This window comes from Mobula hypostoma, chromosome 4, assembly GCF_963921235.1.
Source record: "Mobula hypostoma chromosome 4, sMobHyp1.1, whole genome shotgun sequence".
Lineage (NCBI taxonomy): Eukaryota > Metazoa > Chordata > Chondrichthyes > Myliobatiformes > Myliobatidae > Mobula > Mobula hypostoma.
The window spans coordinates 7,827,017-7,854,177 of NC_086100.1; the positions used below are offsets into that span (position 1 = coordinate 7,827,017).

At 47.3% G+C, this 27,161-nt stretch overlaps 1 protein-coding gene across 2 annotated transcripts in view; it reads left to right on the forward strand.

Annotated features, from left to right (window-relative positions):
• Positions 1–98: 98 nt before the first annotated feature.
• The window catches only part of LOC134345112 (organic solute transporter subunit alpha-like), a 51,251-nt gene continuing 24,188 nt past the window's right edge, over positions 99–27,161 (forward strand). The window contains exons 1-4 of one of the 2 annotated variants that reach the window (XM_063045285.1): positions 100–211; positions 3,953–4,103; positions 8,934–9,025; positions 20,760–20,914. In XM_063045285.1, the coding sequence (XP_062901355.1) occupies positions 4,084–4,103; positions 8,934–9,025; positions 20,760–20,914 (267 nt within the window). In that variant the 5' untranslated portion in view covers positions 100–211; positions 3,953–4,083. Of the gene's footprint in view, positions 212–3,952; positions 4,104–8,933; positions 9,026–20,759; positions 20,915–27,161 lie in introns of both variants that reach the window. The other variant, XM_063045284.1, reaches the window with a different exon arrangement.

Consider the following 27,161-nt stretch of genomic DNA (forward strand, 5'->3'; position numbering starts at 1 on the left):
GTCCAGAACTGAGAGCACAGCCAAGAATCCAAAGGTAAACTGTTACTAGTAATAGAATTTGACTAAGGTTATGTTCCGGAGTTCAGTACCCTGTAACACCCTCCCTCCACTCTGGGAACACCAGCTCACACACCACTGATCTCAGCAACCACACCGAGCTCTCTGAAGTCACCAAAGAGATGGGAGTAAATTATCCCGAGGAAGACACCAGGTAACAGAGTTGAAGGCACAGGCATGGGTTGTGTTAAATGGCAAGCAGGGGTCATGGGCTTGGCTTGTTATCTCTCTTTCCTTTGGCTGCTAGAAGTCCCAGGACACTTCGGTTCTAGAATTGACAGATTCTATTGACTTTTGCACAGTACTGTAGTAATTTTATGTGTTGCACTGTACTGCTGTCACAAAAACAAAATCAAATGTCATGAGATATGTGAGTGATAATAAACCTGATTTTGATATGGGTCTCTGATATGGGTCGCTGAGAGTGGGAAGGGGGCAGGGAGAGGGAAATCATGGTGGGGAAAAGGGAAGGGAGAGCAGAGGAAGCAAGAAGCACCAGAGGGACATTCTATCATGATCAATAAACCAATTGTTTAGAATTAAGTGATCATGCCTAGTGTCTCAGGGTTGGGTGTGGAGGACGTGGGGTTGATTTCAACATTTTAGAGAAATCTGGATGGATGAGAGGTATATGGGAATCTACGATCCAGTTGCAGGTCAATGTAACGAGATGGATTCGAAGATCAGCACAGATTAGAAGGGCAGAAGGGCCTGTTCCTGCACTATGACCTCGGCCCTTGGTACTCCTTCTCTGCTACCTGTCCACACCCCTCCTGTGACACTCTGCCCTTGCCATTCCTAACATCCTTTGCTCCTGCTAGATTTACAAACTTGCCCTCTACTCCATGTTGACAAATACAGTACTGTGCTAAAGTCCTAGTACCCTAGCTATTTTTGTGCCTAAGACTTTTGCACAGCACAGTATAGAAAACTATGAGGAGTATAGATGCGGAAAATGCAAACAAGCCTTGTCGACTGAAGTTGGGTGAGACTAGAACTAGAGGTCATGGGTGAAAGGTGAAAGAGGAAATGTTTGAGCAGTACATGATGGGGAATTTCTTCACTCAATGGGTGGTGCGAATGTGGAGGACGTGAGGCTGATTTCAACATTTAAGAGAAATCTGGATTGATGAGAGGTATATGGAAGTCTGTGATCCAGTTGCAGATCAATGTAATTAATGGATTATTAGATCAGCACAGATTAGAAGGGCAGAAGGGCCTGCTCCTGCACTGTAGTATTCTATGACTCTCTGACTCTAAATCTCCATAGCAACCATGATGCCCACCAAACTAGTGCCATTGCCCATGATTGGTCAAAAACCCTCCAAACTCCTTCGATTCACTTACCAAATAAAGTAGCCACTGGGTGTATTTTTGTGATCTTCTGCTGCTGTAGCCCATCCACTTCAAGGTTCAATACGTTGTGCATTCAGAGATGCTCTTCTGCACACCTCTGTTGTAACCTGTGGTTATTTGAGTTACTGTCACCTTCCTGTATGCTTTAATCAGTCTGGCCATTCTCCTCTGACCTCTCTCATTAACAAGGCGTTTTTTTACCCACAGACCTGCCCCTCAATGGATTTTCTTTTTGTTTTTTGCACCATTCTCTGTAAATTCTAGAGACTATTGTGCATGAAAATCCCAGGAGATCGGCAGTTTCTGAGCTACTCAAACTTCCCCATCTGGCACCAACAATCATTCTGCGACCAGATTACATTTCTTCCCCATTTTGCTTCGAAGAACAAGTGAACCTCTTGACCATGCCTGCTTGCTGCCACGTGATTGACTGATGAGATATTTGCATTAAGGAACAGGTGTACCTGATATAGAGTGTGTTTCAGAGCTGCTGTTCATTTCGATGATGAACCATTGTCAGGAACGTACACACCCTTTTGATTCACAGGACAGAACAGCCCAGGAAGAGGCCTTTTGGCCCACAATGTCTCTGCTGACCCCAGTGCCAACTTAAGTTGCACACATGCTAGTACATGGTCTAATTCCTCTCTTCCCACACATCTCTGTCTAAATGCTTCATAAGCAACATGATTGTACCTGCTTGCACCAGCACCACATGCAGCCCATACCAGGCACCCGTCACAGTGAACCGCACATAGCACAACGCTTGGGGATTCCAGCCCAGGGCATCCCCGAGTTCAGAGTTCAACCTCAGCGACGTCTGTCAGAGATTGTACGTTCTCCTCGTGACCGCGTGGGTTACCTCCGGTTTACCACACAGTCCAAAGGCGTACCAATTAATGGGTTAATTGGTCATTGTAAACTGTCCTGTGATTAGGCTAGGGTTAAATAGGTGGGTTGCTGGGTGGCGCAATTCGAAAGGCATGTTCTGCACTGTATCACTAAATAAATAAATTAGGAAACATTCCCTCCTCTCACCGTACAGCTACACCTTCTAGCAGTTGACACTTCCACCATCTACCCTGTCTATACCTCTCATGATTAGATTTGCTTTACCTGTCACAGGTACATCAAAACACACAGCGAAATGCATCATTTGTTAATGACCAACACAGTCTGAGGATGTGCTGGGGGCAGCTTGCAAGTGTCAGCATGCTTCCGGTACCAACATAGCGTGCCCACAGCTCACTAACCCTAACCCGTATCTTCGGACTGTCGGATGAAACCAGAGCACCCGAGGAAGTCATGACTAGACTGAACTCCTGCCTCAGCAAGGACCTGGACCCACTGCAATTTGCCTATCGTCACAATAGGTCAATGGCAGATACAATCTCCATGGCTCTCCACACGGCTTTAGACCACCGAGACAACATAAACACCTACGTCAGGATGCTGTTCATCGACTATAGCTCAGTATTTAATACCATCATTCCCACAATCCTGATTGAGAAGTTGCAGAACCTGGGCCTCTGTACCTCCCTCTGTAATTGGACCCTTGACTTCCTAACCGGAAGACCACAGTCTGTGAGGATTGGTGATAATATCTCCTCCTCGCTGACGATCAACACTGGCACACCTCAGGGGTGTGTGCTTAGCCCACTGCTCTACTCTCTCTATACCCATGACTGTGTGGCTAGGCACAGCTCAAATACCATCTATAAATTTGCTGACGATACAACCATTGTTGGTAGAGTCTCAGGTGGTGTCAAGGGGGCGTACAGGAGTGAGATATGCCAACTAATGGAGTGGTGTCGCAGCAACAACCTGGCACTCAACGTCTGTAATACTAAAGAGCTGATTGTGGACTTCAGGAAAGGTAAGACAAAGGAACACATATCAATCCTCATAGAGGGATCAGAAGTGGAGAGAGTGAGCAGCTTCAAGTTCATGGGTGTCAAGATCTCTGAGGATCTAACCTCGTCCCAACATACTGATGTAGTTATAAAGAAGGCAAGACAGCCATTATACTTCATTTGGAGTTTAAAGAGATTTGGCATGTCAACAAATACACTCAAAAACTTCTATAGTTGTACTATGGAGAGCATTCTGACAGGCTGCCTTACTGTCTGGTATGGAGGGGCTACTGCACAGGACTGAAAGAAGCTGCAGAAGGTTGTAAATCTAGTCAGCTCCATCTTGGGCACTAGGCTACAAAGTACCCAGGACATCTTTAGGGAGCAGTGTCTCAGAAAGGCAGCGTCCATTATTAAGGACCTTCAGCACCCAGGGCATGCCCTTTTCTCACTGTTACCATCAGGTAGGAGATACAGAAGCCTGAAGGCACACACTCTGCGATTCAGGAACAGCTTCTTCCCCTCTGCCATCCGATTCCTAAATGGACATTGAATCCTTGTACACTATCTCACTGTTTTAAATATACAGTATTTCTGTTTTTGCACATTTTTAAAATCTGTTCAATATACGCAATTGATGTACTTGTTTTTTATTGTTATATTATATCCTTTTCTCTCTCTGCTAGATTATGTATTGCATTGAACTGCTGTTGCTAAGTTAACAAATTTCACGTCACATGCCGGAGATAATAAACCTGATTCTGATTCTGATTCCAAATACAAAAAAAACAATAAAATCAATGGAAGACCTCACCCAATGAAAGAAATACAACTAAGGTACAAATAAACAACAAACTGTGCAAATACAAAAAGAGAGAGAAAAAAAAGAAATAATAAATAAATAAATAAATATTGAGAACATGAGATGGAGAGTCTTTGAAAGTGAGTCCATAGGTTGTGGGAATATTTCAGTGTTGGGGTAAGTGCAGTTGAGTGAAGTTATCAGGTTCGGGAGCCCGATGGTTGAGGGGTAATAACTGTTCCTGAACCTGGTGGTGTGGGACCTGATGGCTGAGGGGTAATAACTGTCCCTGAACCTGGTGGTGTGGGACCTGATGGCTGAGGGGTAATATCTGTTCCTGAACCTGGTGGTGTGGGACATGATGATTGAGGGGTAATAACTGTTCCTGAACCTGGTGGTGTGGGACCTGATGATTGAGGGGTAATAACTATTCCTGATCCTGGTGGTGTGGGACCTGATGGTTGAGGGGTAATAACTGTTCCTGAATGGGGTGATGTGGGATCTGATGGTTGAGGGATAATAACTGTTCCTGAACCTGGTGGTATGGGACCTGATGGTTGAGGGGTAATAACTGTTCCTGACCCTGGTGGTGTGGGACCTGATGATTGAGGGGTAATAACTGTTCCTGAACCTGGTGGTGTGGGACCTGGTGGTTGTAGGATAATAACTATTCCTGAACCTGGTGGTGTGGGACCTGATGGTTGTAGGATAATAACTATTCCTGATCCTGGTGGTGTGGGACCTGATGGTTGAGGGGTAATAACTGCTCCTGAATGGGGTGATGTGGGACCTGATGGTTGAGGGGTAATAACTGTTCCTGAACATAGAAACATAAAAACATAGAAAATAGGTGCAGGAGTAGGCCACTCGGCCCTTCGAGCCTGCACTGCCATTTATTATGATCATGGCTGATCATCCAACTCAGAACCCTGTACCAGCCTTCCCTCCATACCCCCTGATCCCCGTAGCCACAAGGGCCATATCTAACTCCCTCTTAAATATAGCCAATGAACCGACCTCAACTGTTTCCTGTGGCAGAGAATTCCACGGATTCACCACTCTCTGTGTGAAGAAGTTTTTCCTAATTTCGGTCCTAAAAGGTTTCCCCTTTATCCTCAAACTGTGACCCCTCGTTCTGGACTTCCCCAACATCGGGAACAATCTTCCTGCAGCTAGCCTGTCCAATCGCTTTAGGATTTTATACGTTTCAATCAGATCCCCCCTCAATCTTCTAAATTCCAATGAGTATAAGCCTAGTCGATCCAGTCTTTCTTCATATGAAAGTCCTGCCATCCCAGGAATCAATCCGGTGAACCTTCTTTGTACTCCCTCTATGGCAAGAATGTCTTTCCTCAGATTAGGGGACCAAAACTGCACACAATACTCCAGGTGTGGTCTCACCAAGGCCTTGTACAACTGCAGTAGTACCTCCCTGCTCCTGTACTCGAATCCTCTTGCCATAAATGCCAGCATACCATTCGCCTTTTTCACCGCCTGCTGTACCTGCATGCCCACTTTCAATGACTGGTGTATAATGACACCCAGGTCTCGTTGCACCTCCCCTTTTCCTAATCGGCCACCATTCAGATAATAATCTGTTTTCCTATTTTTGCCACCAAAGTGGATAACTTCACATTTATCCACATTAAATTGCATCTGCCATGAATTTGCCCACTCATCCAACCTATCCAAGTCACCCTGCATCCTCTTAGCATCCTCCTAGCATCCTCCTCACAGCTAACACTGCCGCCCAGCTTCGTGTCATCCGCAAACTTGGAGATGCTGCATTTAATTCCCTCATCCAAGTCATTAATATATATTGTAAACAACTGGGGTCCCAGCACTGAGCCTTGCGGTACCCCACTAGTCACTGCCTGCCATTCTGAAAAGGTCCCGTTTATTCCCACTCTTTGCTTCCTGTCTGCTAACCAATTCTCTATCCACATCAATACCTTACCCCCAATACCGTGTGCTTTAAGTTTGCACACTAATCTCCTGTGTGGGACCTTGTCAAAAGCCTTTTGAAAATCCAAATATACCACATCCACTGGTTCTCCCCTATCCACTCTACTAGTTACATCCTCAAAAAATTCTATGAGATTCGTCAGACATGATTGGCTGAGGGGTAATAACTGTTCCTAAACCTGGTGTTGTCGGACCTGATGGTTGTAGGGTAATAACTGTCCCTGAACCTGGTGGTGTGGGACCTGATGGTTGAGGGGTAATAACTGTTCCTGAAGCTGGTGGTGTGGGACCTGATGGTTGAGGGGTAATAACTGTTCCTGAACCTGGTGGTGTGGGACCTGATGGTTGAGGGGTAATAACTGTTCCTGAACCTGGTGGTGTGGGACCTGATGGTTGAGGGGTAATAACTGTTCCTGAACCTGGTGGTGTGGGACCTGATGGTTGAGGGGTAATAACTGTTCCTGAACCTGGTGGTGTGGGACCTGATGGTTGAGGGGTAAAAACTGTTCCTGAAGCTGGTGGTGTGGGACCTGATGGTAGAGGGGTAATAACTGTTCCTGAACCTGGTGGTGTGGGGCCTGATATTTGAGGGGTAATAACTGTTCCTGAACCTGGTGGTGTGGGACCTGATGATTGAGGGGTAATAACTGTTCCTGAACATAGAAACATAGAAATAGGTGCAGGAGTAGGCCATTCGGCCCTTCGAGCCTGCACCGCCATTTATTATGATCATGGCTGATCATCCAACTCAGAACCCTGTACCAGCCTTCCCTCCATACCCCCTGATTCCCGTAGCCACAAAGGCCATATCTAACTCCCTCTTAAATATAGCCAATGAACTGGCCTCAACTGTTTCCTGTGGCAGAGAATTCCACAGATTCACCACTCTCTGTGTGAAGAAGTTTTTCCTAATCTCAGTCCTAAAAGGTTTCCCCTTTATCCTCAAACTGTGACCCCTCGTTCTGGACTTCCCCAACATCGGGAACAATCTTCCTGCATCTAGCCTGTCCAATCCCTTTAGGATTTTATACGTTTCAATCAGATCCCCCCTCAATATTCTAAATTCCAACGAGTACAAGCCCAGTTCATCCAGTCTTTCTTCATATGAAAGTCCTGCCATCCCAGGAATCAATCTGGTGAACCTTCTTTGTACTCCCTCTATGGCAAGAATGTCTTTCCTCAGATTAGGGGACCAAAACTGTACACAATACTCCAGGTGTGGTCTCACCAAGGCCTTGTACAACTGCAATAGTACCTCCCTGCTCCTGTACTCGAATCCTCTTGCTATAAATGCCAGCATACCATTCGTCTTTTTCACCGCCTGCTGTACCTGCATGCCCACTTTCAATGACTGGTGTATAATGACACCTAGGTCTCGTTGCACCTCCCCTTTTCCTAATTGGCCACCATTCAGATAATAATCTGTTTTCCTATTTTTGCCACCAAAGTGGATAACTTCACATTTATCCACATTAAATTGCATCTGCCATGAATTTGCCCACTCACCCAACCTATCCAAGTCACCCTGCATCCTCTTAGCATCCTCCTCACAGCTAACACTGCCACCCAGCTTCGTGTCATCCGCAAACTTGGAGATGCTGCATTTAATTCCCTCATCCAAGTCATTAATATAAATTGTAAACAACTGGGGTCCCAGCACTGAGCCTTGCGGTACCCCACTAGTCACTGCCTGCCATTCTGAAAAGGTCCCGTTTATTCCCACTTTTTGCTTCCTGACTGCAAACCAATTCTCTATCCACATCAATATCTTACCCCCAATACCGTGTGCTTTAAGTTTGCACACTAATCTCCTGTGTGGGACCTTGTCAAAAGCCTTTTGAAAATCCAAATATACCACATCCACTGGTTCTCCCCTATCCACTCTACTAGTTACATCCTCAAAAAATTCTATGAGATTCGTCAGACATGATTGGCTGAGGGGTAATAACTGTTCCTGAACCTGGTGGTGTGGGACCTGATGGTTGAGGGGTAACAACTGTCCCTGAACCTGGTGGTGTGGGACCTGATGGTTGAGGGGTAATAACTGTTCCTGAACCTGGTGGTGTGGGACCTGATGGTTGAGGGGTAATAACTGTTCCTGAACCTGGTGGTGTGGGACCTGATGGTTGAGGGGTAATAACTGTTCCTGAACCTGGTGGTGTGGGACCTGATGGTTGAGGGGTAATAACTGTTCCTGAACCTGGTGGTGTGGGACCTGATGGTTGTGGGGAAATGACTGTTCCTGAACCTGGTGATGTGGGACCTGATGGTTGAGGGGTAATAACTGTTCCTGAACCTGGTGGTGTGGGACCTGATGGTTGAGGGGTAATAACTGTTCCTGAACCTGGTGGTGTGGGACCTGATGGTTGAGGGGTAATTACTGTTCCTGAACCTAGTGGTGTGGGGCCTGATGGTTGAGGGGTAATTACTGTTCCTGAACCTGGTGGTGTGGGACATGATGGTTGTGGGGTAATGACTGTTCCTGAACCTGGTGGTGTGGGACCTGATGGTTGAGGGGTAATAACTGTTCCTGAACCTGGTGGTGTGGGACCTGATGGTTGAGGGGTAATAACTGTTCCTGAAGCTGGTGGTGTGGGACCTGATGGTTGAGGGATAATAACTGTTCCTGAAGCTGGTGGTGTGGGACCTGATGGTTGAGGGGTAATAACTGTTCCTGAACCTGGTGGTGTGGGACCTGATGGTTGAGGGGTAATAACTGTTCCTGAACCTGGTGGTGTGGAACATGAGGGACCTGTACGTCTTGAGCGAAGGTAGTAGTGAGAAGAGAGCATGGTCTGGATGGTAATAGCAAGAAAACAGCATGGCTTGGACGGTGACTTAGCAGGGATGTGGATAAGCGAATTATGTTCTGAAAATGGTATCTATTCTTTACTTTGAAGGCTTCCTCCAAACATCCTGGAGCTGATCGAGAAGTTCAATGTGTCCAAAGCTTGCTTCTTGCCACCTCCGAGATCCTTCAACCTCATAATGGGTAAGTCAGGGCAAGACCTGTACAGCACAGGAGCAGGCCACTTGCCCCTCAACATTATGCCATCTAACCAAATGTCCAACCAAGCTAACCAAATGTCCAACTGAACTAACCTTTCTGCACGCACTAAGTCCATATGCTTCCATTCTCTCCACATTCACCTACCTGTCTAAACAGTAAGATATAGGAGCAGAATTGGTCATTCAGCCCATCGAGTCTGCTCCACCATTCAATCATGGCTGATTTATTATCCCTCTCAACCTCAATCTTCTGTCTTCTCCCCGTAACCTTTCATGCCCTGACTCATCAAGAACCTATCAACCTCCACCTTAAATACACCCAATGACTTGGCCTTCACAGCCATCTGTGGCAATGAATTCCACAGACTTACCACCCTCTGACTAATCATCTCTGTCCCGAAGAAGTGTCTCTCTATTCTGAGTCAGTGCCCTCCGGTCCTCGTCTCCCCTACGATCCTCCCCACATCTACTCCATCAAGGCCTTTCAATATTTGATGTTTCAATGAGATCCCTGCTCATTCTTCTGAACTCCACCGACTACAATCCCAGAGCCTCATACATTAACCCCTTCATTCCTGGGATCAGTGGCTAAGTGGCTTCTTGGCTAAGTGGCCCAATTTGCCAACAGTCTAAGGCTCCTGAACACCTCTGTCACATTTGCCTCCAGCAGCTCCCTGGTGGCACATTATGCACTTTTTTAAGAAGACGCCTGAGCTGCTAGTTCCTCCAGCACTTTGTGTGTGTTCCAGTATCTGTGCAACATCCTGTTTATTCTCTCTTCTCCCCTCTCCCATTGGGCAGAGACACAAAAGCCTGAAAGCATGTACCACCAGGCTCGAGCACAGCTTCTACCCCGCAGTATTGAATGGTTCCCAGTACGATAATTCAGACACTTGACTTTGCAATCTGCCTCATTATGACCTTCCACCTTACTGTTTCCCACACTGCACTTCTCTGCAGCTGTTACCCTTTGTTCTGCATTCCGTTATTGTTTTCCCTTGTTCTAGCTCAATGCACTGTGTAATGATCTGGTCTGTATGAACAGTGTGCAAGACAAGATTTTCACTGTATCTCAGTACATGTGACAATAATAACCCAATAGCAATATTCCACAACTCTGTGTAAAAAACTTGCCCTGTGTATCATCTCTGAAAGGTCCCCCACCATGTTAAGCCTCTTCTATCCATGTACTTATCCAAAGGGATTTTAAATGTTCCTAATGTGCCCACCTTATCTGTCATGTTGATTCATCCTTTTGCCCAATACCAATTCCTGCACCAATCCATCATTCCCTATTAACCAATAATCTATCAGATTTTTTCCTAAACACACTCAAAGTTCAAAGTATATTTGTTATCAAAGTATGTGTACTTCATACAACCTTGAGATTTGTCTCTTAACAGGCAGCCACGAAACAAAGAAGCCCAAATAGAACCCATTAAGAACAAAAGAAGACCGTCAAACACCCAGCGTGCAGAGAGAAAAAATGCAAATTGTGCAAACAATATAAGTAAGCGAGTAGCATTCAGAACTGATCCACAGCCGATTCAGAAGCCCGTTAGTTGCAGGCCAGAGCCTTAGTTCAGTGCAGAGACGAGTAAATCTCATGGAGCAGTGAACTGAACCGGCCCGTCCCTCACCTCCTGCCCTGACACCCTGATCTCTTCACTCTGGCCTGGTGCTTAAATTGTCCAAACCTCTGGTCATTCTTGGAATGGGCCCGAATCAGAATCAGGTTTATTACCACTGACATACGTCATGAAATCAGTTGTTTTATGGCAACATCACAGTGCAAGACGTAACAATTACCGTGAATTACAATAATATACATATTACAAATAACAAACAAATTAGCGAGGTGCTGTTCATGGGATCATGGACCATTCAGAAATCTGATGCTGGAGGGGAAGAAACTGTTCATAAAGCACTGAGTGTGTGTCTTCAGGCTCCTGTTCCTCCTTCTTGATGGCAGCAATGAGAAGAGGGCAGGTCCTGGGTGATGGGGGTCCTTAATGATGGACGCTATATTTTGAGGCACCTCCTTTTGAAGATGCCCTAGCCACTGGGGGGGCTAGAGCCCATGATGGAGCTGGCTGAGTTCACAAATCTCTGCAGCTTTTTCCGATCCTGTGCAGTGGCCCCCTTCCATAGCAGACGGTGATGTAACTAATTAGAATCCAGAAATTTGTCTTTGGTGATGTACCAAATCTCCTCAAACTTTTAATGAAATATAGCGGCTGTCGTGCCTTCTTTGTAATTGCATCAATATGTTGGGCCCAGGGTAGATCTTCAGAGATGCTGACGCTCAGGAACTTGAATCTGCTCAGCCTTTCCCCTGCTGATCCCTCGACGGGGACTGATGTGTGTTCTCTCGACTTCCCCTTTCTGAAATCCACAATCGATTCCCTGGTTTGACTGATGTTGATGGCAAGGTTGCTGCTGTGACGTCACTCGCCCAGCCGATCTCTCTAGCTCCTGTACAGCTCCTCCTCACCATTGAGATTCCGCCAACAGCGGGTATGTCATCGGCAGATCTACAGTTGGCCAGCCACACAGTCATGGGTATCGAGAGAGTAGAGCAGTGGGCTAAGCACACGTCCCTGGGGTGCGCTAGTGTGAGAGGATGTTGTTTCTGATCCGCACTGACTGTGGTCTCCCCGTGAGGGAGTGAAGGATCCAGTTGCAGAGGGAGACACAGAGGCCCAGGTTTTGGAGCTTGTCACTGGGTGACAAGATGGAATCCATGTTTGTTGAAGTGTGAAAGAAATATAATAGATGAGCAGGTCAGACGGTATACGAGTCCGTGACCTTTGTCAGAATTGTTAACACCATTGGTTGTGAGGTGGCTGCTATCCAACGTACTGGGGAGAGGTTCCCTGTTCCTCTACCCAGCCATGGGCATGGGAAGGGGTTGTTGAATCCTCCGAAACAGTCCCACTCCCCCAGTGGTGAGACATCTCCTTCAGTGCCTCACTACAAGGTCAGACTAGAGTTTGTGCTCATTTCTCCGGAGTGAGACCTGCTTCAGTGTCCAGTGACACAGGTTCAACTCTCGCCACTGTCTGTGAGGAGTTTGTACGTTCTCCCCATGACCGAGCGGGTTTCCTGCCACATTCTGGAAATGTACAGGTTAGGGCCAGGGTTAGTGAATCGTGGGCATGCTATGTTGATTCCAGACTTCCCCGAGGACCGTCACCTTTTCATGGTGGAGAGGCCGTCCTGAGGTCCCAAGAGCGAAGCTGTCCCAAGCTTAGCTCCTGGTGGGGTCACCCAAGGTCAAGGGGAAGGGTCCAGACAAAGACCGATCCAACAAAGACCTGAACAGTGGAGCTGGCAGAAGATGATGACACATCACAATGACAGTGGAGGCAGGGGAAGGCGGCAATGGTGAAGGGTCCCCAGACACCCTGCCTGCCTCGCCACTGGACCCTGACCCCGACCTGGCAAGGACTGTGTGGTAGCTATCTGTGCATCAGACTCCCTACCTTAAACAAAGACATACCCAGGCTTTCTCCAGCAAGGGAAAATCCACTAGGGAGAACATCATACTCGACTCAAAGGTTTCAAAGATACATTTAATGTCAGAGAAATGTATACAATATACAGTGGCATGCAAAAGTTTGGGCACCCCGCTCAAAATTTCTGTTACTGTGAATAGCTAAGCGAGTAGCCTGTTTCCGTGCTGTAATTGTTAAATGGTTATAAAAGATGAACTGATTTCCAAAAGGCATAAACTTAAAGATGACACATTTCTTTAATATTTTAAGCAAGAAAACTTTTTTATCTCGATCTTTTACAGTTTCAAAATAACAAAAAAGGAAAAGGGCCCGAAGCAAAAGTTTGGGCACCCTGCATGGTCAGTACTTAGTAACACCCCCTTTGGCAAGTATCACAGCTTGTAAACGCTTTCTGTGGCCAGCTAAAAGTCTTTCAATTCTTGTTTGAGGGATTTTCGCCCATTCTTCCTAGCAAAAGGCTTCTAGTTCTGTGAGATTCTTGGGTCATCTTGCATGCACTGCTCTTTTGAGGTCTATCCACAGATTTTCGATGATGTTTACATAGACCATAGAACATAGAATAGTACAGCACAGTACAGGTCCTTCGGCCCACATTGTTGTGCCAACCCTCAAACCCCGCCTCCCACATAACCCCACACCTTAAATTCCTCCATATACCTGTCTAGTAGTCTCTTAAATTTCGCTAGTGTATCTGCCTCCACCACTGACTCAGGCAGTGGATTCCATGCACCAACTACTCTCTGAGTAAAAAACCTTCCTCTAATATCCCCCTTGAACTTCCCACCCCTTACCTTAAAGTCATGTCCCCTTGTATTGAGCAGTGGTGCCCTGGGGAAGAGGCACTGGCTGTCCACTCTATCTATTCCTCTTAATATCTCGTACACCTCTATCATGTCTCCTCTCGTCCTCCTTCTCTCCAGAGAGTAAAGCCCTAGCTCCCTTAATCTCTGATCATAATGCATACTTCCTAAACCAGGCAGCATCCTGGTAAACCTCCTCTGTACCCTTTCCAATGCTTCCACATCCTTCCTATAGTGAGGCGACCAGAACTGGACACAGTACTCCAAGTGTGGCCTAACTAGAGTTTTATAGAGCTGCATCATTACTTCGCGACTCTTAAACTCTATCCCTCGACTTATGAAAGCTAACACCTCATAAGTTTAGGTCAGAGGACTGTGAAGAACATGACAAAACCTTCAGTTTGCGCCTCTTGAGGTAGTCCATTGTGGATTTTGAGGTGTGTTTAGGATCATTATCCTGTTGTAGAAGCCATCTTCTTTTCATCTTCAGCTTTTTCACAGACAGTGTGCTGTTTGCTTCCAGAATTTGCTGATATTTTTAATGGAATTCATTCTTCCCTCTCCCAGTGAAATGTTCCCCATGCCACTGGCTACAACACAAGCCCAAAGCATGATCGATCACCCCCATGCTTAACAGTTGGAAAGGTGTTCATTAAATTCTGCACCCTTTTTTCTCCAAACATACCTTTGCTCATTGCAGCCAAAAAGTTCTATTTTAACTTCATCATTCCACAGGACTTGTTTCCAAAATGCATCAGGCCTGTTTAGATGTTCCTTTGCAAACTTCTGATGCTGAATTTTGTGGTGAGGATGCAGGAAAGGTTTTCTTCTGATGACTCTTCCATGAAGGTCTTATTTGTGCAGGTGTCGCTGCACAGTAGAACAGTGCACCACCACTCCAGAGTCTGCTAAATCTTCCTGAAGGTCTTTTGCAGTCAAACAAGGGTTTTGATTTGCCTTTCTAGCAATCCTACGAGCAGTTCTCTCGGAAAGTTTTCTTGGTCTTCCAGACCTCAACTTGACCTCAACCGTTCCTGTTAACTGCCATTTCTTAGTTACATTATGAACTGAGGAAACGGCTACCTGAAAACGCTTTGCTATCTTCTAGCCTTCTCCTGCTTTGTGGGCATCATTTATTTTAATTCTCAGAGTGCTAGACAGCTGCTTAGAGGAGCCCATGGCTGCTGATTGTTGGGACAAGCTTTGAGGAGTCAGGGTATTTATAAAGCTTTGAAATTTGCATCACCTGGCCTTTCCTAATGATGACTGTGAACAAGCCATAGCCCTAACAAGCTAATTAATGTCTGAGACCTTGATAAGAGTTATCTGAGAGCTCAAATCTCTTGGGGTGCCCAAACTTTTGCATGGTGCTCCTTTCATTTTTTTCACTCTAAAATTGTACAAAACAAAAATAATACACTAATCTTGCTTAAAATGTTGAAAAGAATGTTTCATCTTTAACTTTATGACTTTTGGAGATCAGTTCATCTTCTACTCACTTAACTATTCACAGTAACAGAAATTTTGACCAGGGAGCCCAAACTTTTGCATGCCACCGTACATCCTGAAATGCTTTTTCTTCACAACCATCCATGAAAACAGAGGAGTGTCCCAAAGAATAAATGACAGTCAAATGTTAGAACCCCAAAGTACACCCCCTAGCTCCCATCCCTCCCGCGCATAAGCAGCGGCAAGCAATAATCCCCCCTCCCCCCTCTAGCAAAAAAAAGCATCGGCACCCGTCATCGAGCACTGAAGCGTGCAGCAAAGCAACAGCAAAGACACAGACTTGCAGTACCCCAAAGACTACTTGTTCACCCAGTATTGAACATACCACAGGCTCTCTCTCTCTCTCCCTAATAAGGGAGAAAGGGATGTCTCCGTTTCACAGTGAGAGGGGAGACATAACAAACAACTCACGGGTTTACAATGTTAAAAGTCCGTTGCGTCACTTTTTCCGAGCTCTGTACCCAAAGATCTCAGGTCTCTGGGCACACAGCTGTAGATCTTTCAACTCCCACGACACACCGATCTCTTGCCGGGACACCAACCTTCGATCCTCCCATCTCCAGAGCCACGAGATCTCAGACCTCCAAAGGTGAGCGAACCTCTTAGGCTGCGTCCTTGGCATATTGAACAAAGGCCAGTCGTGAAACCCTGAGGGTGGGTCCCATTCCCTCAAAGTACCATAGTCAGCGTGTAACTCCAGGTCAGGGTCTTCAAAATAACCCTGAAAGGAGAAAAATCGAGAGACTAAAGATGGAAATAGAGCTGTTTCCAGAGATGCAAGCGAAGGAGTCGCCGTTTAGCGCCATCTTGACTAAATTCTGCTCAAGTGATCACTCGAGTGATCGCACTACTAATATGTCGGTGCCAGAGGTATGGTGACAGTTTCAGGCCTCCCCCAGCACGTTCTTGGACTGTGTGGGCTGTTGAGACAAACAGCACAGTTGACTGTATGTTTCGACATTTCACTGTACTGTACATGTGACAAAAAAACCTAATCTCTAATCTTTAATCGAGGTCACTTCATGGAACTAGACACAGCTCTACAGGACTCGAATTCTCCACGGTGCTGTAACCTATGCGTTAATCAAACCCAAAAGCAGAACGTAAGAGAGTAGCAGTCTCGGCTCCACATCACTGGCACGACCCACCCCACAGCAGGTACTGCCACAATCATCACCAACCGTCCCCTCCATCCGGGCCAGGCCATCTTCTCACAGCTCCCACCACCAGGTTCAGGAGAGGCTACTGGTTCTTCAACCAACCGGCACCAATCCAAATCACTACCGCAGTGTAACAACACTGTGACCACGGTATCACAGTGGATTTCTTTTGTTATAATCGTGTTCGTTGGTGTTTGGCACATGTTTTATTTCGACTGCTGTGTCTCTAATACTCTGTGCGTGTGAAGCTGCTCCAAGTTAAGTTATTTTTCTGCATCTGTGCAGACATACGCATCAAGATTCAAGATACGATTCAAAATTGTTTAATGTCATTTCCAGTACACAAGTGTAAAGCAGAATAAAATCATTGTTACTCCAGATCCAATGCATCTCAAAAAAGCACAATAAGATAAAGAACACAATCATAATAAAACACAATAAATATAATAAGATAGCTTATATACACAGATTGATTGTTTGTGCGTAAAGTGACGTTAGGCACAGGAGTGTCTGTACATAGGGTGACTGACAGGAAATGATAAAGTAGTGGTGGTCGGGGGTGTGGAGGGGTGGGTTAGTGGGTGGAGGTGTTGATCAGCCTCACTGCTTGGGGAGAGTAACTGTTTTTGAGTCTGGTGGTCCTGGTGTGGATGCTACGTAGCCTCCACCGTGATGGGAGTGGGACAGACAGTCCGTGAGCAGGGCGGGTGGGATCGTTCATGACGTTACCGGTCCTGTTCCAGCTCCTTTCGGTCTGCATGTCCCTGATGGCGGGTGTGTGTTGGCCAGTTGTGATGACGCATTGTGGAGCTTCCTGACCACCACAGTGCAGTTTCTGTACCGTGTACTTGAGCATGTGACAATATGCACAACTTGTTTGCACAGTTTGTGGACTATTTGTATTTTAATCCATAATAATTTTTTTGGCTCCTTAAGGTTGTCACAGCCAGGGGAGATAGTGGGGACAAGTTCCCACGACCTATGAAATGGCATCTGCCTCAAATAGCCTCTGACAACCAAGTCCAGCTCCTGGGCTCCACATGTGGCTTAGCTACTAAGCCTGGCAGAACCACTTCTACTGACAGGAGAAGGGACGAAGGCGGGTTACTTAGAACCAGTCGCTTCAGAGAGATGGGGCTCATCAGTCGTGGTTGGCAGCTGATCTAGAAGGGAATCCCTGAACTCAAATCTACACTGCTTTGCGGATATACCCACTGATGGGGATGGCTTTGGAATAAATCCATAGCAGGAGCCCCTGTGTTGAGTTCAACGCTGACTGGGAATTCCTGTGACGCCACTGTTGCCACATTGTATTGGTTGTATTGTATTGTATTGGCTGCTGCTGTTCCTTTGGGATCATCAGCTGTGTGGAGAGGGGAGCCTGCTACACGAGCAACCGCTTGCTCTCCATATCGTACAGGCCTGGCTTGTGTATCAAACTTACAACAGCTGAGACACAACATTCATGGTCAACCCTGATCAACAGAGGTTATTCTTGCAAATACTAAATTTTATTTCTTTGCACTGTACTCCTACCACATCATATAAAGATTTGTAATAAACCCGATTCTGATTCTAAACTTGACCTTTGACTCAGGGCAAAGCATTGCTCTCTCCGACACACAGCAACGAGTAGTTTCATTTCCACCCTGCTTTCCACTTGCCGTGTCCTTTCGCTCTGACACACTTCCACATTTTATATGCAACGCACACAAAATGCTGGAGGAACTCAGCAGGCCAGGCAGCATCTGTGGAAAAAAGTACAGTCAGCGTTTCAGGCTGAGACCCTTCGGCAGGGCTGGAGCCCAGCCTGAAACGTCGACTGTTTACTCTTTCCTTAGATGCTGCCTGGCCTGCTGAGTTCCTCCAGCATGCTGTGTGTGTTGCTCGGATTTCCAGCGTCCGCAGATTTTCTCTTGTCCATGTTCTACATTCTCGATATGAACTGTGAAAAGGATCTTCAGCCCATTAAGTCCCTAAAGTCTCTCAGAGAAATCCTGCCCTCCGTTAATTTTCCCCGTCACATCCCCACCTCCAAGATTCTACTCCCTCATCCATAGACTTATGAAAAGTCATGGGGGCCATACAACCTCGTTGGCATGTTGGAGGAAGCTGAAACCTGCCTCCCCATGGATGGGAAGTCCATGGGGTCACAGGCAGAACGTACGAACTCCACAGACAGACACTGCTGCAGGTGGGGATCGAACCCAGGACCCTGGTGCTGTGAGCCAGCACTTCCACCCGCTATGCCCCCGTATCACCCATGAATTCTCACAGCATCCAAACCAGCACTGCAGAGGATTCCTCTTCCCCTTCCTGTGTACAGCAGTCCTGATCTGACCATGGGACCTCTTCCCCTTCCTAATCTGACCATGGGACCTCTTCCCCTTCCTAATCTGACCATGGGACCTCTTCCCCTTCCTGTGTACGGCAAACCCGATCTGACCACAGGACCTCTTTCCCTTCCCGATCTGACCATTGGATCTCTTCCCCTTCCTGGTCTGACCATGGGACCTCTTCCCCTTCCCGATCTGACCATGGGACCTCTTCCCCTTCCTGGTCTGACCATGGGATCTCTTCCCCTTCCTGGTCTGACCATGGGACCTCTTCCCCTTCCTGTGTATGGCAAACCCGATCTGACCACGGGACCTCTTCCCCTTCCCGATCTGACCATGGGATCTCTTCCCCTTCCTAATCTGACCACAGGACCTCTTCCCCTTCCTGATCTGACCATGGGATCTCTTCCCCTTCCTGATCTGACCATGGGACCTCAAAGAAGATCAGATCTTCCTGTAGCTCTGGAGTTCAGGACTTGCGTCACTGGTGTTCCCATCGTGAGTGTGTCACTGTCGACTAACTGGACTCTGGGGAGTCACACTCATCCCTCAACCACAGTTCATTTAGCTGTGCAGCCCTGCTCCTTTCACCAAACTGCTCAGAAGTCTGAACAAGGAATCACCATTTCTGTAGAGAAATTGATCAGTTGGGTACTGATACTGACCAATTGGTATCGTTGTAGATGTTCAAATTCCTTACTTGCATAATCAATCACCAATCACAATACAGAGACACAGGTGTTAATAACCAATAGAATCTATGTATTAAAGGCCAATAATACTTCAGAACTGTTAAAATAACTGACCAATAAAGTGTGACCCTGGAATCGTTCTGTTACGACCTGATCTTGTCTCAGCAAGTCAAATATCTCCCGCCCCTGCTCTGCAGTGTCCTCAGAACCCTTGCTTGCCTGGGTGAACTGCACACCATCTGTAAACTGCACACACAAAATGCTGGGTGAATTTACCCCCTGTTCCCTACCCCCATCACCTACCCCTGCAAGTGCTGCACCTGCCCATACACCTCCTCCCTCACTACCGCTCAGGTCCCCGGGTGAGGCAGCACTCTACCTGCAAGGCTGCTGGGGTCGGTGACAGAATCTGGTCTTCCCGGCGTGGCGTCTCACAGTGGTGAGACCTCGCGTAAATTGAGGGACCACGTCATCGAGCACCTACACTCCGACCACAGCGAACGACAGGCTGCCCCAGTGGCCACACGTTTCATTTCCACTTTCCGTACCCAATCTGGTACGCAATTCCGCGGCCTCCTCTACATCCACGATGAGGCCACTCTCAGACCGGAAAGGCTACACTTCATATTCCATCTAGGTAGCCTCCAACCTGATCGCATAGAAACATAGAAACATAGAAAATAGGTGCAGGAGTAGGCCATTCGGCCCTTCGAGCCTGCACCACCATTTATTATGATCATGGCTGATCATCCAACTCAGAACCCTGTACCTGCCTTCCCTCCATACCCCCTGATCCCTTTAGCCACAAGGGCCATATCTAACTCCCTCTGAAATATAGCCAATGAACTGGCCTCAACTGTTTCCTGTGGCAGAGAATTCCACAGATTCACCACTCTCTGTGTGAAGAAGTTTTTCCTAATCTCGGTCCTAAAAGGCTTCCCCTCTATCCTCAAACTGTGACCCCTCGTTCTGGACTTCCCCAACATCGGAAACAATCCTCCTGCATCTAGCCTGTCCAATCCCTTTAGGATTGTATATGTTTCAATAAGATCCCCCCTCAATCTTCTAAATTCCAATGAGTATAAGCCTAGTCGATCCAGTATTTCTTCATATGAAAGTCCTGCCATCCCAGGAATCAATCTGGTGAACCTAGTGGCAGGATCATCGACTTAGCCTATTTCTATTAATTTTTCCGCACTCCTCCTCCTCTTTTCCTCTCTTCCCATTCCGGGTCCCCTCTCAGCTGCTGTTCTCCTCACCTCTCCATCACCTCCCTCTGATTTCCCTCCTCCTTCCCTTTCCTCCATAGTCACCTCCTCTCCTTTCAGCCGTATACCTCTTCCACCTGTCATCTCCCAGCTTCTAAGTTCATCCTCCCTCCACGCCTGTCCGCCTTTCCCCTCACCTATCACCCGCCAGCTTGTCCTCCTTCCTCTCCCCCCAACTTTTTACTCTAGAGTCTTCCCCCTTCCTTCCCAGTCCTGAAGAAGGGTCTCGGCCCGAAATGTCGACTGTCTATTCCCCTCTATAGATGCTGCCTATCCTGCTGAGTTCCTCCAGTATTTTGTATTACTCTGGATTTTCAGCATCTGCAGAATTCCTGGTGTTTATAATCTGTAAACTACCTTTGTCTGCATGTCACCTTAACCCATTCCTTGCCACATCTTCCACAAGTCTTTGTCCTGTTCCTGTCCTTGAGCAGAGCTGACCTGGCTGGATATTGGTGTCTTCGGGATGCTGACCCTAATCACCGTCCTCTCCATCCTCATCTACCTGGAGAACGCCTGCTACCTCCTGTCGAAAGTCAAGTGTCCCATTAAGAAGAAGACGCTGATGTGGAACAGTGCGTCACCAACCGTGAGTCCGCCACCCATCTCGAACCAACACTGTCAGTCCGCGCTCTCGAAGCCTCTGGTGCGGCATGGTAGCATAGCGGTTAGCAGAACACAATTACAGCGCCACTTCCTGCCGCTGTCTGTAAGGTGACCGTGGGAGATTCCTCCCACAGTCCAAAAATGTACAGGGTTAGGTTTAGTGTACCAGGCCTCAAGGCTCAGGACCACCCGGGAATACCAGGCCTAAGGCTCAGAACCACCTGGGAATACCAGGCCTCAAGGCTCAGGACCGCCTGGGAATACCAGGCCTCAAGGCTCAGGACCGCCTGGGAATACAAGGCCTCAAGGCTCAGGACCACCCGGGAATACCAGGCCTCAAGGCTCAGGACCGCCTGGGAATACAAGGCCTCAAGGCTCAGGACCGCCCAGGAATACCAGGCCTCAAGGCTCAGGACCGCTTGGGAATACCAGGCCTCAAGGCTTGGGCGGCATGGTAGCATAGCAGTTAGTGTAACACCAGTGAGCCGGGTTCAATTCCCACCACTGTCTAAAGAGAGTTGTACGTTCTCCCCATGACCCCATGTGTTTCCTCCAGCTGTTCCGGTTTCCTCCCATATTCCAAAAGCTTACGGGTTTGTAGGTTAATTCGTCACATGGGTGTAACTGGCGGTGCAGCGTCGCGGCGGTTAGGGTAACCCTATTACAGTGCCAGTAACCCGGGTTCAATTCCCACCGCCATCTGTAAGGAGCATATTCATTCTCCCCATGGCGATCCCGGCTGCCCCAGGCTGGGGACAGCATGGTAGCACAGCCATTAGCCTAACGCTACTACAGCACCAGTGGTGATGGCTCAACTCACGCCGCTGTCTGGAAGGACTTGGCATGTTCTCCCTGTGATCTTCGTGCTGCTCCAGGTCCCTCTCACAATCCGAAGAGACCAGTGATATAGTCCATTACTTGGTCACGTGGGTATAACTGGGCGACGTGGACTCGTTAGACTGGACCAGCCTGTTACCCTGCTGTATCTCCAAATACAGAGCGATGAGGCAGAACAAATCAGATCCATAACAATGCAGAATACAGGGCAACAGCTTCAGAGAAGTTCAAGATCCTAATGGGATACTGTCGATTGTGAGGTGGAGAGCCCACCCTACTGTACTATGGGACCATTCAGTGGTCAATAACAGTGTGTAGAAGCTGTTCTCGAGCCTGGTGGCACACGTCTACAGGCTTCTGTATGTTCAGTGTCACAGAGTCACAGAACATTACAACACAAAAACAGGCCATTCGGCACACAATCTACTGCCCTTTGTCATCTGCACCATCACCTCCCAGCCTTGGTCCCTATTCCCACTCTCCCCTACTCCCCCACTCCCCCATCGGCCCATCAAAGCTCCCTCAGCTGGATCCACCCATCACCTGCCAGCCTCGGTGTAGCAACAGTGTAAATGAGTAACATCGATAGACTTCTTTAGAAGCACAGTGGAGAGTATGCTGACAGGTTGTATCCCAGCCCGGCATGCAAACACCAATGCCCAGGAATGGAAAAGCCTACAGGAAGTGGTGGATATGGCTCAGATCATCACAAACAACGCCCTCCCCACCACTGAGAACATCGACATGGAGCACTGTCACAAAGAAACAGCATCCATCACCAAAGACCCCCACCGTCCAGGCCACGCTCTCCTCTCTCTGCTGCCATCAGGAGGGAAGTACAGGAGCACCACACCACCAGGTTCTGGAAGGAGGTACAGGAGCCTCAGGTTCCACACCACCAGGTTCAGGAACAGTTATTACCCCTCAACCATCAGGTCCCACACCACCAGGTTCAGGAACAGTTATTACCCCTCAACCATCAGGTCCCACACCACCAGGTTCTGGGACAGTTATTACCCCTCAGCCATCAGGACCCACACCACCAGGTTCTGGAACAGTTATTACACCTCAACCATCAGGTCCCACACCACCAGGTTCAGGAACAGTTATTACCCCTCAACCATCAGGTCCCACACCACCAGGTTCAGGAACAGTTATTACCCCTCAACCATCAGGTCCCACACCACCAGGTTCAGGAACAGTTATTACCCCTCAACCATCAGGTCCCACACCACCAGGTTCAGGAACAGTTATTACCCCTCAACCATCAGGTTCCACACCACCAGGTTCAGGAACAGTTATTACCCCTCAACCATCAGGTCCCACACCACCAGGTTCAGGGACAGTTATTACCCCTCAACCATCAGGACCCACACCACCAGGTTCAGGAACAGTCATTACCCCTCAACCATCAGGTCCCACACCACCAGGTTCAGGAACAGTTATTACCCCTCAGTCATCAGGTCCCACACCACAAGGTTCAGGAACAGTTATTACCCCTCAACCATCAGGTCCCACACCACCAGGTTCAGGAACAGTTATTACCCCTCAACCATCAGGTCCCACACCACAAGGTTCAGGAACAGTTATTACCCCTCAATCATCAGGTCCCACACCACCAGGTTCAGGAACAGTTATTACCCCTCAATCATCAGGTCCCACACCACCAGGTTCAGGAACAGTTATTACCCCTCAACCATCAGGTCCCACACCACCAGGTTCAGGAACAGTTATTACCCCTCAACCATCAGGTCCCACACCACCAGGTTTAGGAACAGTTATTACCCCTCAACCATCAGGTCCCACACCACCAGGTTCAGGGACAGTTATTACCCTCAACCATCAGGTCCCACACCACCAGGTTCAGGAATAGTTATTACCCCTCAACCATCAGGTCCCACACCACAAGGTTCAGGAACAGTTATTACCCCTCAATCATCAGGTCCCACACCACCAGGTTCAGGAACAGTTATTACCCCTCAACCATCAGGTCCCACACCACCAGGTTCAGGAACAGTTATTACCCCTCAGCCATCAGGTCCCACACCACCAGGTTCAGGAATAGTTATTACCCCTCAACCATCAGGTCCCACACCACCAGGTTCAGGAATAGTTATTACCCCTCAACCATCAGGTCCCACACACCAGGTTCAGGAATAGTTATTACCCCTCAACCATCAGGTCCCACACCACCAGGTTCAGGAATAGTTATTACCCCTCAACCATCAGACTCCTGAACCAGTGTGGATAACGTCACTCACCTTAACACTGAACTGATTCCACAACCTATGGACTCATTTTCGAGAACTCTACAACTCATGTTAGACTATAAGACAAAGGAGTAGAATTAGGCCATTTGGTCCATCGAGTCTGCTCCGACATTCAATCATGGCAGATCCTTTTTTCCCCTCCTCAGCCCCACTCCCCAGCCTTCTCCCTGTAATCTTTGATGATGTGTCCAATCAAGAACCTATCAATCTCTGCCTTAAATACACCCAGCAACCTGACCTCCACAGCTGCATGTGGTAACAAATTCCACAAATTCACCACCATCTGGCTAAAGAAATTCCTCCATATCTCTGTTTTAAATGGATCCTAAGACTATGCCCTTTTGTCCTAGACTCCCCCACCACGGGAAACATCCTTTCCGCATCGACTCTGTCTAGGCCTTTCAACATTCAAAAGGTTTCAATGAGATCCCCCCCGCATCCTTCTAAAGTCCAGCGAGTGCACACACAGAGCTTTCAAACGTTCCTCGTACAATAACCCTTTCATTCCCAGAATCATCCCTGTGAATCTCCTCTGAATCCTACAATGTCAGCGTATCTTTTCTTAGATGAGGAGCCCAAAACTGTTCACAATACTCAAGGTGAGGCCCTATAAATCCTCAGCATCACATCCCTGCTCTTGTATTCTACAGCTCTTGAAATGAATAGTAACATGGCTTTTGTCTTCTTCACCACCGACTCAACCTGCAAGTTAACCTTCAGGGTGTTCTGCACAAGGTCTTCTAAGTCCTTTTGCACTTCAGATTTTTGGATATTTTCCCGGTTTAGAAAATAGTCCGCACGTTTATTTCTACTACCAAAGTGCATGACAATGCATTTTCCAACATTGTATTTCAATTATAGACAATAGACAATAGGTGCAGGAGTAGGCCATTCGGCCCTTCGAGCCAGCACCGCCATTCACTGTGATCATGGCTGATCATCCACAATCAGTATCCAGTTCCTGCCTTATCCCCATAAACTTTGATTCCACTATCTTTAAGAGCTCTATCCATCTCTTTTTTGAATGCATCCAGAGACTTGGCCTCCACAGCCTTCCGGGGCAGAGCATTCCATATATCCACCACTCTCTGGGTGAAAAAGTTTTTCCTCAACTCCATTCTAAATGGCCTACCCTTATTCTTAAACTGTGGCCTCTGGTTCTGGACTAACCCATCAGTGGGAACATGCTTCCTGCCTCCAGGGTGTCCAATCCCTTAATAATCTTATATGTTTCAATAAGATCCCCTCTCAGCCTTCTAAATTCCGGAGTATACAAGCCCAGTCGCTCCAATCTTTCGACATATGACAGTCCCGCTATCCCAGGAATTAACCTTGTGAACCTACGCTGCACTCCCTCAATAGCAAGAATGTCCTTCCTCAAATTTGGAGACCAAAACTGCACACAATACTCCAGGTGTGGTATCACCAGGGCTCTGTACAGCTGCAGAAGGACCTCTTTGCTCTTATACTCAATTCCCCTTGTTATGAAGGCCAGCATGCCATTAGCTTTCTTCACTGCCTGCTGTACCTGCATACTTGCTTTCAGTGACTGATGTACAAGAACACCTAGATCTCATTGTACTTCCCCTTTTCCTAATGACTCCATTTAGATAATAATCTGCCTTCCCGTTCTTACCACCAAAGTGGATAACCTCACACTTATCCACATTAAACTGCATCTGCCATGCATCTGCCCTCTCACCCAGCCTGTCCAAGTCACCCTGCATTCTCATAACATCCTCCTCACATTTCACACTGCCTCCCAGCTTTGTGTCATCAGCAAATTTGCTAATGTTACTTTCAATTCCCTCATCTAAATCATTAATATATATTGTAAACAGCTATGGTCCCAGCACTGAACCCTGCGGTACCCCACTGGTCACTGCCTGCCATTCCAAAAGGGACCCGTTAATCGCTACTCTTTGTTTTCTGTCAGCCAGCCAATTTTCAATCCATGTCAGTACTCTGTCCCCAATACCATGTGCCCTAATTTTGCCCACTAATCTCCTATGTGGCACTTTATCAAAGGCTTTCTGAAAGTCCAGCTACACTACATCCACTGGCTCTCCCTTGTCCATTTTCATAGTCACGTCCTCAAAATTTCCAGAAGATTAGTCAAGCACGATTTCCCCTTCGTAAATCTATGCTGACTCGGACCTATCCTGTTACTGCTATCCAGATGTCGTAATTTCATCTTTTATAATTGACTCCAACATCTTTCCCACCACTGACGTCAGGCTAACTGGTCTATAATTCCCTGTTTTCTCTCTTCCTCCCTTCTTGAAGAGAGGGACAACATTAGCCACCCTCTAATCCACAGGAACTGATCCTGAATCTATAGAACATTGGAAAATGATTACCAATGCGTCCACGATTTCTAAAGCCACCTCCTTAAGTACCCTGGGATGCAGACCATCAGGTCCCGGGGACTTATCAGCCTTCAGACCCAACAGCCTATCCAACACCATTTCCTGCCTAATAAAAATTTCCTTCATTTTATCCATTACCCTAGGTCTTTTGGCCACTATTATATCTGGGAGATTGTTTGTGTCTTCCCTTGTGTCTTCCCTATTTGCCACTTTCTTGCCCATTCTCCTAATCTGTCTAAGTCCTTCAGCAGCCTACCTGTTTCCTCAACACTACCTGCCCCTCCACCAATCTTCACATCGTCTGCAAACTTGGCAATTAAACTACCTATTCCATCATCTAAATTATTGATGTATAGATAAAAGGAAGTGGTCCCAACACCGACCCCTGCGGAACACCACTAGTCATTGGCAGACAACCAGAAAAGGATCCTTTTACTCCCACTCACTGTTGTCAATATTATTTATGATTTGCACTATTTCTCCTCTTTTGCGCATTGGTTGCTTGCCTTTATCTACGGACTGTTTTTCATAAGTTCTATTGTATTTCTTTATTTTCCTGTGAATTTTTGAAAGAAAGCGAATCTGTACTTTGATGGTAAATTTGCTTTGACTTTGATGGTCAGTACAGAGCCAGTGGGCCAAATGGACTGTTTCCATTCTCTACGAGGGCAGTTATGGATGGGTAATATGTGCTAGGCTTGTTGGGGATTCCATGGCTCATGAACGCAGGACATAGACACGTGTACAGTATTCA